The following is a 13,355-nucleotide window of genomic DNA, read 5'->3' as shown; positions in this document are numbered from 1 at the left end:
CAAAAAAACAAACATACCAACAAAAAACTAAAATTCTATAATTGACCAATGCTGTAAATAACTGAAATAGTATTAAATATGACATAATGGGCCAGGCACAGTGGCTCACACATGTAATCCCAGCACTTTGGGAGGCCAAGGCAGGTGGATCACCTGAGGTCAGGAGTTTGACACCAGCCTGACCAACATGGCGAAACCCCATCTCTACTAAAAATACAAAAATTAGCCGGGTGTGGTGGTGCATGCCTGTAATCCCAGCTACATGGGAGGCTGAGGCAGGAGAATTGCTTGATCCCAGGGGACGGAGGTTGCAGTGAGCCGAGATCGTGCCATTGTACTCCAGCCTGGGAGACAAGAGAGAAACTCCATCTCAAAAAACAAAAACAAAAACAAAAAAAACCCCACAAATATGACATAATAAAGATTTTTTTCTTACTTTTCATTTATCTTCACCCCTACGGTTTCTAAGCCAATTTTTCTTGTGCAAGCATCTCTTCCTATTGCCAGCAACACCTGAAAAATTATTAATATATTAGTGACTAATAACAAAAAGGCTTTGCATTTATTACCTAATCATATTTTTCTCTGCTTATTAAGCTAATCTGATTTCATTTTTCAAACTTGGAAATAAATATTTCAGTAAGAAAGTAATGCAAGAGTTTAAATAAATTAAAATCTTCAGAAAAAAAATCCTTTGAACATATATGATATAGTAGAAATTATTTTCCACTTCTGATTAGGAAAAAGAGAATTCATAATGTCTTAATAAACCTATCCAAGTTTAAAGACAATGACATCATAGTCTGTAACTAAATTATTTTTTAAGTGGTTGCGTGGGGAGATGAAAGGAAAGAACACGGGACAGAAATTCTGGCTCATTTAAAAATTCTGTTGCCTTTGTATAGCCATTTGACTAATAATACTTTAAGTTACAGTGGAAAAAATCTGAGGCCATCCCTTTACCAAAACAACTTTTTTTTTTTTTTGAGATGGAGTCTCGCTCTGTCACCCAGGCTGGAGTGCAGTGGCACAATCTCGGCTCACTGCAACCTAGGCCTCCTGAGTTCAAGCGATTCTCCTGCCTCAACGTCCCGAATAGCTGGGACTACAGGCGCACGCCACCACGCCCGGCTAATTTTTGTATTTTTAGTAGAGTCGGGGTCTCACCACGTTGGCCAGGATGGTCCCGATCTCTTGACCTTGTGATCTGCCCGCCTTGGCCTCCCAAAGTGCTGGGATTACAGGCGTGAGCTAACACACCTGGCCACCAAAACAAATTTTAATATCATAAGTTATTGAGATGTCTAAGAATTGGCATAGAACCAGTACATTTGGAAATCACTAAGAGCCATTTTAAGTTCCTATAAGATACCCAATAAGCATGTTATTTGCTTTCTGATAAAGTATTAACCTGGGCCCATTCCTTACCGTATTATATTCTCCTTCAATGATTTCCTCACTATTGGTGGACTGAGCTACTACTCTGAGTCGGCCTGGTGTCCCCGCTTCAATTTGTTCAACCTGTAAGAGTGATAAAGTTTTACTGTGAAATAAAGACATTTATCAAGTTGGATTCTCTACCTTCCCCTTCCATCTGGTTAACCCAAAGTTAAAATATAAAATCGTGCTTGAAAAGTCTTTTATGTCCCATCTCCCTCACTTAACATTATTAGGATGATAAATGATTATTTCCTTCTTTTTCACTGCTCAATGTTGTCTGCTAGAAGGGCTTTCTTTGAAAGAGTTCTCAAACAATAAAATTCAGAGAAAAATGGGGGGGAAAAGCAAGCTACAGAAAGCACACTACCATCCCTAAAATCAAACCAATGACTTACTGCTTTTCCCAGGTTTCTATCTTGTGATTCACCCAGAATCATTAATCCCATGGAGGGCAACTGTTGCCCAAATTCAGAGATTCTCTTTTGACCACAGATGCTCAGCTTTCATTGACAACAAAGGATAGATTACATTACAGCAGGTCCATAGTGGTATGGGTAACAGTTACAAAGTCTTAAAAATCGGAGTGGGCAAGGAGATGTGGGTGTTTATCAGAACCAGGGGGTGTTTTCAGTTGTTAAGGATGCAGAAAGAAATGAGCAAGCCCTGATACTTGAGTGATGGCAGAGGAGAATAAATATACCAACCCACTACAAATAGATGTCAACAACAACCTACAGACTAGGTATAATGACTTAGAAACCCACCTGGGGTCGGGTGCGGTGGCTCACGCCTGTAATCCCAGCACTTTGGGAGGCTGAGGCGGGAGGATCATGAGGTCAGGAGATCGAGACCAGCCTGACCAACATAGTGAAACCCCGTCCCTACTAAAAATACAAAAATTAGCCGGGCGTGGTGGCAGGTGCCTGTAGTCCCAGCTACTTGGGAGGCTGAGGCAGAAGAATGGCGTGAACCCGGGAGGCGGAGCTTGCAGTGAGCCAAGATCACGCCACTGCACTCCAACCTAGGTGACAGAGCAAGACTCCATCTCAAAAAAAAAAAACAAAAAAAAACGAAACCCACCTGGGAAACTATCCAGGGTTATTTTATTTGACATCAATAAATAATAAAAATTTCTTTCCTGAATTCCCTTTCCTTCTTATATAGTTAAATGAGCCTCTCTGAACATACTGGAAAAGTCTTTCTTGTTTAATTTTAATCAAAATGTTCTAATCCTTGGAAAAGAGCTTAATTGGTCCATTGCTTAAGATTTGTTTGGAAATGATAAGGGCCTCATCCCACCTCCACCCTTATTCACTTTTGTACTTCAATCAGGCCTTTTTGGTATCTAGAACAATATTTCTCCCCACAGAGCCTTTGTACACATACTACATTCTCTGTCCAAAATGTACCCTCTCCCCACTCTCCACAGAAGGTTCCTTCCATTCGGTCACTTTATAATACAGCAAGAGTTTAATACCAGCTGTGGGAATCAGATACTCTGGTAACCCTATTTTACTAGGAATAGTCCACCAGGTTTTCAAAAGGGTCCACAACTCCCCAAATGTTAAAAAATTGTATATAGGAAGATGTTACTTTCTATCAGTACAGCATATACATACAGCTGTTGTTTACGAATCATAGCTCTAATGCAAATATAGCATATATACCTCTACTCTAAAAAACAGCTACAGGCCAGGCGCAGTGGCTCAAGCCTGTAATCTCAGCACTTTGGGACGCTGCACTGGGAGGACCACTTGAGGTCAGGAGTTCAAGACCAGCCTGGCCAACATGGTGAAAGCCCTTTCTACTGAAAATATAAAAATTAGCCGGGTGTGGTGGCACGCACCTGTGGCCCCAGTTACTCAGGAGGCTGAGGCACCAGAATCGCTTGAACTTGGGAGGCAGAGGTTGCAGTCAGCCAAGATTGGGCTACTGCACTCCAGCCTGGGTAACAGAGCGAAACTCCGTCTCAAAAAAAAAAAAAAAAAAAAGGTAAAAATAAAAAACAGCTACAGTAATCAAGCACTGACAGCTTCCAGGAAATTTGTGCCTTAATCTTCATAACAATATTATGAGATGATTCACTTTAAACTTACTCTCTACCAGGTACTTTTCTAATTACTTTATAAGTGTTCGCTAATGCAATCCTCACAAGAATTGTTAGATGCTATTTTCAACCTCATTTTACAGAAGAAACGGGTTCAGAGAGGTAACTCTTCCAAAGTCATAGAGCAAGAAACTGGCAGAATATTATCTGAATTCAGGTCGTTCTGATCCCAAAGTTCATATTCTTATCTATCAGCATTAGGAGATCCATAGTCACATACACAAGTCAACCCACTGAGAGATGAAAAAAAAAAAGACAACTATAATTCCTTAACTTTAACAAAATAGTCCCACCATTTTCCCTGCACTAGAGAAAATTATCTATTAGTCTGAGACACACACTAAGTGTTCAATTTTGTCACTCATATATGAAAACATTTGTGATAATGGTAACAAATCCCAGATGTGACTTGGCATAGTATTAGCTCCTTTCAAAAGATTAAAAGAGCGAAAAAGGTTAGCACACATAAATAAATGAGATAATCACTTTCAGGGATGCCAGAAGTATGTAGTGTTTATGTAGTGTTTATGTTATCATATACCAAGGGGAAATGTCCTGTGGGGAGCCAGGGAGTGCAGGTGGGGCCTAGTGTTGAACTCTTATTTAAATCTCTGGTACATATGAAGAAACAAAGTATTAACAGACCAAAGATGACAAAGGAATGCATAAAGGAAAGCATTAAACAGAAGAGAAGAAAACCAAAATTTAGAAAGTTGACAAAGGAAGAGATTATTAATCTACAAATAAGAACAAAGCTATATAGGTGTTTAGATGGTAGGGAGGTACAAGTTTATATACCAGTATACAACAGTAGGGGAATCAGCATTCCTGATGGTTTATAATGCTGAAAGGATGCTTCTACCACCAACTCAACTCTCTTTTTGCCTTTTACCGTGAATGTAGAATCAACAAACCTACAGGCAAACCCACTTACTTTAATTGGTACGAACTGTCTTATAAACTTGATGCCATGTTCTTCCATGTGTTCACCAATTTTGTTGGCCATGTCCTGGTCAAATCCTCTAAGAAGAATGGACCTAACCATAACAGTGACGTCTAAACCAATACCAGCAAGAAATCCAGCGCACTCCAAAGCGACATAGGATGCTCCAACAACCAGGGTCTTACCCGGGCAGTAAGGCAAGGAGAAAAGATCATCACTGGGGAAAAAAAAAAAAAGGAAGAAAGAAGAAAAAAAAAGTTCCTATATAAATAATTACTAAATCCAAGTACACATTTTTACTTTGACAAGAACATACTTTCAAGATGATAAACATTCTACTAGCTACACACATAATACATGAGAAGTTTTTATAATTCTTAGATACCCTTTCTTGCCACTCAGTTGCTTTGGGAGTAGCTCAAGCTACCCATAGCTAAACACAGCAAACTGTGTAACTTCTGATGTTAGTCAGTTAGTCCAATTCATCTTCACACTAAATGATTTTGAACTGTTTGGAACAAATTATAGATTTGCAAACCCTAACCTCCATCCTCATGCCACCACTCAGCTCTGAGGTGGAAAAACCTGTGTTGCTTGTCCTCAGCTGAAACACCAATTATTATCAAGAATGTGGACTAGGATGCAGAAAAAAAAAAAAAAACTTTCAATATCTTATAATATAAAAGCCAACTATAAGGAGTAGAACCTGACAAAAGTCTTCTAGTTGAGCTAGGGACACAGAGATCATAAAAGCATGTTAGAGAATGAGTTTTTAAAAAATAATGGAAGGGAGCCTGCTATTGTCTGAATGTTTATGTATCCCCAAAATGCACACATTAACATCCTAAACCCCAAGGCAATGATATTAGGGGTTGGGCTTTTGGGAGGTGATTAGGCCATGAGGGCAGAGCACTCATGAATGGGGCTACTGTCCTCATAAAAAAGGCCCCAGAGACCTGCCTCTCCCTCTCCCACCATGTGAGAAAGGATAAAAGCATATACCAAAAAGAGCCTGAAGGAGTAGAGCAATTTATAACACAATCAGAAACTCCTGAGCAAAAAGCATCCAAGAAGACACATTTACCAACACTCTGTCTTAATGACTTCATAATTGAAAGCTCCTGAACAATGTCAGCAGTGTTACCATTTGACGGGCAAAAATAAACCACACAGCAAAACATCTCCTTGCTTGACTTGTTTCAGGAGGTCCTTCTACACTGACACTGCAACCATTCAAACAGCATTGAGTAGGGTCTAGATTCTGATAAATCTAAATGGCCTGACAGCCTCTAATTCTTTTAGCAGCCACTCTGCAAGTGTTAAAGGGTAATACATGATCCTCATTTTACAAAATCTAAATGTATATATGTATCATACCTATTTTACAAAATGTTTGTGAATATCCATTTGGTTTTATTACATACTTTCATACTCATACATGCATAAATAAATTTCGAATACAAATGTAAATCTATACTAGTATGTTAGTGATACTCTGTGTAGCAAGATGACCAATGTTTGAAGTTTTCAATATTTAAAATGTTCTCCTTTAAAATCATTTTTCCTTTTTCTCTTTCTCCCAAACCGCTGCCCCCAGAGAGGGCACAATGTGGCAAAGAAATCTGTCTGAAGCCCAAGAAATTGACGCAGTGGGTTTGAAGAAAAATGCGAAAGCAATATCCACAAAGGGTTTTTCTTTTCCACCCTGCTTTTTTTCTTTACCTGCTGATGCAGTATTCTTTGTCACCAGGGATGCCCAAGTAACGTGGTCTTTCACCAGTGGCAATGAGAAATCTCTCTGCTGAATAAATTTTTTCTTTGCCTTTATTATTTGTTGCCTACAAAGGAACCAATATGAAAACCTTATTAAGTAATCATTCCTCAGAATTGTAAACTTCATAGTTAACAAAGGCCATTCACTACATTGTCTCATTTCATCCTCATAATGAGGACAATAATATAGTAAAAAGGATAATTAAAAAAAAAAAAAGGATAAATTAAGACTGAGTAGTTAACAGACTTACTCAAAGTCACAATGTTAGTAAGTGCTGGAGCCAAGCCTCAAAACCAGGCGGTCTGGTCCAGCATACTTACACTTTACCATACCTCCACACAAGGCCCCATAGGATGATATGATAGCAAAATCACCAAACTGGATAGTCTGGGTCACAGTGGCTATTACTTTTATTATAATACTTTAACATTTTCTAACCAAAGCTTTTAAAAAGAGAAAAAAGAAAAAAAAAAACGCTAGTCAGGATGTCACACAATTACCTTAATCCTGTGAGGACCAATAAATTGCCCGTAAGCATTCTCATAGACGACTTTTTTCTCCCGCAGAGCTACTCGGTAGCCCCAATTCAAAGAGCCAATGTGATTCTGTACAGCTTCTATCATTCTGTCCCAATCATGCTTAACTGTATAAGAAAATAAGACAAAATCTTGTTTGGCTTTTCAACTGCTGGCAAAGATCATTTCTCAATAACCACTCAAGTGAAATACAGGGAGTAGAGCTCTAAAAGGCAATCTGAAAGGGCAAATCCTCCATTTTGAGCACATATGCCACTTTTTCATCTTCAAATATTCTCTTATAAGACTAATACAATTAAATAATACAAGACAGATCCCCTGACAATTTTAAACTAAAATAACAATACACAAACTTTTTCCTTCTTTATCTAGAAACGAACTTGAATTTTACTGATTTCTGGGATATATTAAGGCTTAGGATTCTGTGTTTGTAAGAAAATCCAAGAGATTCTGATGTAGCCGAGTATGGAGTTACTACACTAGTAACAGTGTTTATGCCAGGGGCTGGCAAACTGCACCATGGGCCAATCCAGCCCATCAGCTTTTTGTAAATAAAGCTTTATTAAAATACAGCCATGCTTATTTATTTCGATATTTTCTAGTGCTACTTTCACACTACATAAGCAGAGTTAAGTAGCTACTAGAGACCCTATGCCCCAAGAATCCTAAAATATTTACCATCTGGCCTTTTACGGAAAAAATTCACTGACTATTCATTTAGACAGGATTTTAAGAGTCTTATCACATTTCCTCCAAACTCCCATATCTTATCAAAGAGAAAACTTTTTTATTCTTTTTGATTCTGTCATAATTAAATTAATCCTTTAAGTCAGGACACTAAAGTAATATTAAATTTCAAAGGATAAAAATCAACCCTTTGGTTGCCCAGACTGCCCAGACTGGAATGCAGTGGCTCAATCTGGGCTCACTGCAACCTCCGTACCCCTCAACCCAGGGTTCAAGCTATTCTCGTGCCTCAGCCTCAAGAGTAGCTGGGACTACAAGTGTGGGCCATCATGCCCAGCTAATTGTTTATATTTTTAGTAGAGACACAGTTTTGCCATGTTGGCCAGGCTGGTCTCAAACTCCCGACCTCAAGTGCTCTGCCGACTTCAGCCTCCCAAAGTGCTGGGATTACAGGCATGAGTCATTGCACCCAGCCTCAATAATCTCTTCCTTAGAGACAGGGTCTCACTCTGTTGCCCAGGCTGGAGTGCAGTGGTGCAATCAATCACAGCTCACTGCAGCCTTGAACTCCTGGGCTCAAATTATCCCCCTGCTTCAGCCTCCTGAGAAGCTGGGACTATAGGAGAGGGCTTCCAGGCCCGACTAATTATTCTTTGTAGAGACAGGCTCTTGCTTTGTTGTCCAAGGTAGTCTTGAACTTCTGGTCTCAAACTGATCCTTTCCCCTTGGCCTCCTAAACTGTTGGGATTACAGGCATGATCCTGGCTGGCTATACAGTAAGTTTTGAAAATAGGCTTATAACACTTACTGGCCAGCCTCTGGAAGTGGGAATGACAGCACAAAAAATTGATTTATAGCCTCCAAGAGAACAGATAGATCATGGATATTGAATTCATATGATCATAATGTTAGAATTAGAGCAAACCTTAAGAAATTGGTTCAACTGAAAAAAAAAAAAAAAAAAAAGTAACTGCAGATGCCACTGCGGTTATGGTTCTAGAGGACCAGGTAGCTTGTGGGTAGGGAAGGCTGCAGGAAGCTTGGACTAACCTCCCTGCCTGGCCTCTGTCTACCACCACTACAAAAGGCTCAGGACTTGCTGTTTCTCTGCTAGGAGTGGAATAGAATAGTATATAGCTCACCCACATGTGCTAATCATCTAAGCTGCAGTAATTATCAATGTTTTACAAAATTTCCTCTTATATCCCTCTCTCTCTTAAGGGTCTGAGCAAACAATGTGACCCCAACATTATAAAACTTTAAAAGTTAGTGATTTTCTAAGATTCCAGACTTGGAAAAGGTACTATTATTTTAAGTAGGAAGTAAAAGCATCAACAAGAGAAGCATAACTAGTTTGAGTGAGAGCAAAATTTTTCCAAGTATACATTTATGCCTTATCTTTACATTTAATAAACAATTAAAACCCCAAAAAAGCCACAAAATGTTTATCCTGGCTACTGGCTAGAATATTTTCCCTCAAATGCTCCATAATGCATAGGTCTCAAACCTCAAATCACATAGGGGTTGGAGTTTCACTCTTCACAACAGAGTGACATATGTCATAAATTAGCCAGGAAGCTATGCCAGATCTCATTTTATTCTTCTACTAAATAATGCAATCTACTTTCTAAAATTAACAATTCCGCCAGGCACGGTGGCTCACACCTGTAATCCCAGCACTTTGGGAGGCTGAGGCAGGTGGATCATGAGGTCAGGAGATCGAGACCATCCTGGCTAACATGGTAAAACCCCATCTCTACTAAAAATGCAAAAAATTAGCCAGGCGTGGTGGTAGGCGCCTGTAATCCCAGCTACTCGGGAGGCTGAGGCAGGAGAATGGTGTGAACCCAGGAGGCGGAGCTTGCAGTGAGCTGAGATCGTGCCACTGCACTCCAGCCTGGGCGACAGAGTGAGACTCCGTCTCAAATAAATAAATAAATAAAAATAAAATTAACAATTCCAATCTCTTAAACTCGTCTAGGGTTTCTAGGGTACTCTAAATAGTTTTAATCCAACAAAGCCTAACCACCCCCTCCTGAACAAACAACCCCCACCCCCCACAAACATCAGCTCATGAAACAGACTTCTTTGGAGGGAGAAAAATGCAACATGAAAGAAAGCAAATGCAATTAGTACTTCCTTACAAATTATAAACATTGTATGATTTCTCACAAATACTACATGACAATATATTCAAAAGAACTCTAATTTTATATTACAGAAATACCATAGTCCAAATGCAGTATCTGTTGTTACCATAACAACTATGTAAATACTTGACAAAGGATAACTCCAGTGATTATATCCATCAAAAATGTAAACAATAAAAACAACTAGGCTATTTGCTATCTTCATGAAAATGGACAACGCATTACAAAGATTGCAGCTCAAACCCCCAAAAGCACAAACAGAAGAGTAGCTTTTCCCTCTCATACCTGTCTCCTCGACTTTCCATCCATAATTTCGAGAGTCTTGCAGGGCTTGTCCTAACAAAGCTGCTTGATGCATCAGTTTTTTAGGTATGCAACCCACATTCACACATGTTCCTCCGAGACCTACAACAACATTGAGAAATCAGTTTATAACCTGCTTTCCAAGCCTTACAAACATTCAAAGAACAAAGTCAACAATTATTACAACTCTAAGAAATATTGTATTATATTTGCTTAATGTGGTCAGTAATAAAGTTTATTCCTAACTCTTACAACATTCGTAAGTTCAGAGACCCTTACATACCAAACACGGTAACATCATCCTAAAACAAAACAAAAAGAGGGGCAGATTTCCACAATTTCCGTATACTTCAAAGATACAAAATTAACTGACTGCTGATAAAGATGCCAGAAATTGAAATCTTACTATGTACACAACCCTATACAGACGACCCGACTTACGATTTTTCTCTTTATGTTGATACCCATACACCCATACTGTGTTTCACTTTCAGTTCAGTATTCAGTAAATTATGTGAGATATTCAACACTTTATTATAAAATAGGCTTTGTGTTAGATGATTTTGCCCAACTGTAGGTTAATGTAAGTTTTCGGAGCATGTTTAAGGTAGACTAGGCTAAGCTATGATGTTCGGGAGGTTAGGTGTATTAAATGCATTTTCGACTTGTTTTCAACTTACAAAGGATTTTATCAGGATGTAGTCCCCCATTGTAATTCAAGCAGCATCTGCACTTGCCATTGAATCTATGCAGAGGTAACTGATAAAGGGGTTGCTATGCTGGGGATGATTAGAGTGCAGTGGGTCTTAAACTGCATATAAAATTTGGTGTATATTGACTGGGCGTGGTGGCTCACGCCTGTAATCCCAGCACTTTGGGAGGCCGAGGCGGGTGGATCATTTGAGGTCAGGAGTTCGAGACCAGCCTGGCCAACATGGTGAAACCCTGTCTCTACTAAAAGTACAAAAAATTAGCTGGGCATGGTGGTACGTGTCTGTAATCCCAGCTACTCAGGAGGCTGAGGCAGGAGAACTGCTTGTACCCAGGAGGTGGAGGTTGCAGTGAGCCGAGATAGCGCCACTGCACTCCAGCCCGGGCGACAGAGTGAGACTCCATCTCAAAAAAAAAAAAAAAAAAAGAAAGAAAAAAAAAAAGAAAAAAATTTTGGTGTATATGTGCATTTTTTTAAGGAGGTGGCCTACAGCATTCACTTGGTTTTTTAAAGGATGCATGACTTCCCTTGCTCCCTAAAAATAGGTTTAGTATCCCTAAGCTTAAAGAATATGGTGACAGCTTGTTTCCATTAGAACAAAACACATGCAGGTGACCAAAATGACATAAGTAAGAGTGAAAGATGGCAACAGACTTCACAGCTCAAAGTAAGTCCTCTGAGTAGAATGCTACCAGTTGTCACTCTGGAGTATATGCTCCACAGGTCAGAAGGGATATACCTAGTACCAAGAGCAGTGTCTGACACAGATTGACACATTAAATATCTGCTGAATGGATGAATCAGAAATTGTGACATCGCCTTATCTGGACTTCCTGCTTCTTGGTTCCTTCTAATGCAAGCAGCCAAGTAATCTTTAAAAAATCTTATATTATCACATGGCTCCCCTGCCTTAGAGTCTTCAAAGGCTCATTTATATGCTCTGATTAGTCCAATTTAGTCCAAATTATATGCTTTGATTAGTCCAAATTCCTCATCTTGGCCTACAAAGCCCTCAATAGTGACACCTGCCTTCCTCTCTGGTCTCATCTCACACTACCACCTCCAGCTCCCATTATCCATGCCACAACCATGAAGGACTTTTACCTACCTCAGGGCCTTTGTATGTGCTATCCTCAAAGAAAGAGAAGCGGCCTGGAAGGTTCTGCCTCACCTTTTGACAGCTGGCTCATTCTCATTCTTTGGCCTCTTCTAAATGTCACCTCTTCAGATGTCTTCCTTGATAATCTTCTCGAAGTTAAATTCTCCTTTATCCACTTCCTCTCTATGCCACTATATTAATTTTTTCAATACCGCTTACCACAACTCCTAAAGTTCTTAGGTATCTTTTGTCTCCCCACTTAGAATATAAGCTTCACAAGGGCATGAACTTTGAATATGCCAAGTTTGCTGCTATATCGTCACTGCCTTGGTTCATAATAAATGTTCAGTAAATATTATGAACATATAATTCATCAAGACTCAGAAGCAGCAAGGGCTATACAGTAGGGTATCTGATTCCAACTCTTGTTGAATGTAGGAGGTAGATTTAAAACAAATCCACATATGAAAAGTTTAAATTTTCAGTTATTAAGCCCCTATATATGCTAGATTACTCAAATATTTACCTTTAAATCATAGCTTGTAGACAGGGTTCTTACTTCTTGACTCTGTGCCAAAGAACCTAAATTTTTAGCATTTAACCTGATCCATTTTAACTTGGCTCAAATAAAAGATATATATGTTTTGGGGCTGGTTTTTCTTTAACTTAGTTTTTGATTTTTTAAATTAGGCTTTAGGAACCAGTTAGATTATTGCCAGGGGAAAACTACTTCAGCAACGTCACTTCTAGAGTATCTTAAAAGCTTACCCCATCTAGTTCCAAGAGGGGTGGGAGTGACAAAGTCCAGGACCATCACCTTCTTGCCATATTGGGCTGCCTCCTGGAAAATAAAATTATTAAAGTGAGTTGGAAAGGTTTACATGACAGATTGGAAATGGGCTGTTAAAAATCCATGATTTTTTTTTAAGCTATAGAGCTTAAAGCATAACGAATAATTAATACCTGGGTACTTCACACACCATGATGATTAGTTAAACTCCAGGATAAAAATTAACAGATATTCAGATAGTTCTGAGAGTAGATTTTAAAATTATGCAGAATAGAGTAGTAAAATTGTTAGAATCAGCTGGAAACCTTAGACTTCTCTCACATAATTCCACTCAAACAATAACAGATTCAGCAATAACCTGAAAAAAGAAAGTGGCCATTTCCAAGCAAGTTGCCAAGTAGCTGAAAAAGCAGGTTTACTGATAGTCTACAGCCCTTAATGCAACCTGTATCCTATAAGGTGATATTTTAAAAATCATTTTAAAGTTTAATCTAATTTGGTTTCTAAGGCAGAATACTGAAGAAGTTTTTCTTCTGTATTACAAGATTTCCTAAAATTTTCACATGAGGCGCTCATGAAAAAGTTGACAACATCTATGATATTTCCAAATATATTTTTAGGGAGGGAAACAAGAGTTAGAAGTTTGTTTTGCAGAATATCTTTTATCATTCTCAGAGAATAAGCTTTGAATATTGGCAACTAGACCTCCAAAGGTTATTTGAAAAGACTGAGTCTACACGTCTTTCAAACACACCACCACTGGAGTAAAATACATCAGGTATTATTCCTCAATTACTTTCAGTAAAGCATTGCT

General features: G+C 38.9%; 1 protein-coding gene across 1 annotated transcript in view; it reads right to left on the bottom strand.

Moving 5' to 3' along the window:
• The window catches only part of TXNRD1 (thioredoxin reductase 1), a 62,275-nt gene that overhangs the window by 23,349 nt on the left and 25,571 nt on the right, over nucleotides 1–13,355 (bottom strand). The window contains exons 4-10 of the mRNA NM_001122669.2: nucleotides 12,520–12,592; nucleotides 9,923–10,042; nucleotides 6,765–6,907; nucleotides 6,213–6,328; nucleotides 4,482–4,707; nucleotides 1,429–1,521; nucleotides 437–513 (exon numbers count right to left, since the gene is read on the bottom strand). Coding sequence (NP_001116141.1) covers nucleotides 437–513; nucleotides 1,429–1,521; nucleotides 4,482–4,707; nucleotides 6,213–6,328; nucleotides 6,765–6,907; nucleotides 9,923–10,042; nucleotides 12,520–12,592 — 848 coding nt within the window. The remainder of the gene's footprint in view (nucleotides 1–436; nucleotides 514–1,428; nucleotides 1,522–4,481; nucleotides 4,708–6,212; nucleotides 6,329–6,764; nucleotides 6,908–9,922; nucleotides 10,043–12,519; nucleotides 12,593–13,355) is intronic.

The sequence above is a fragment of the Pan troglodytes genome, chromosome 10 (assembly GCF_028858775.2).
Source record: "Pan troglodytes isolate AG18354 chromosome 10, NHGRI_mPanTro3-v2.0_pri, whole genome shotgun sequence".
Classification (NCBI taxonomy): Eukaryota; Metazoa; Chordata; class Mammalia; order Primates; family Hominidae; genus Pan; species Pan troglodytes.
This window is presented reverse-complemented; position numbering and strand designations above follow the sequence as displayed.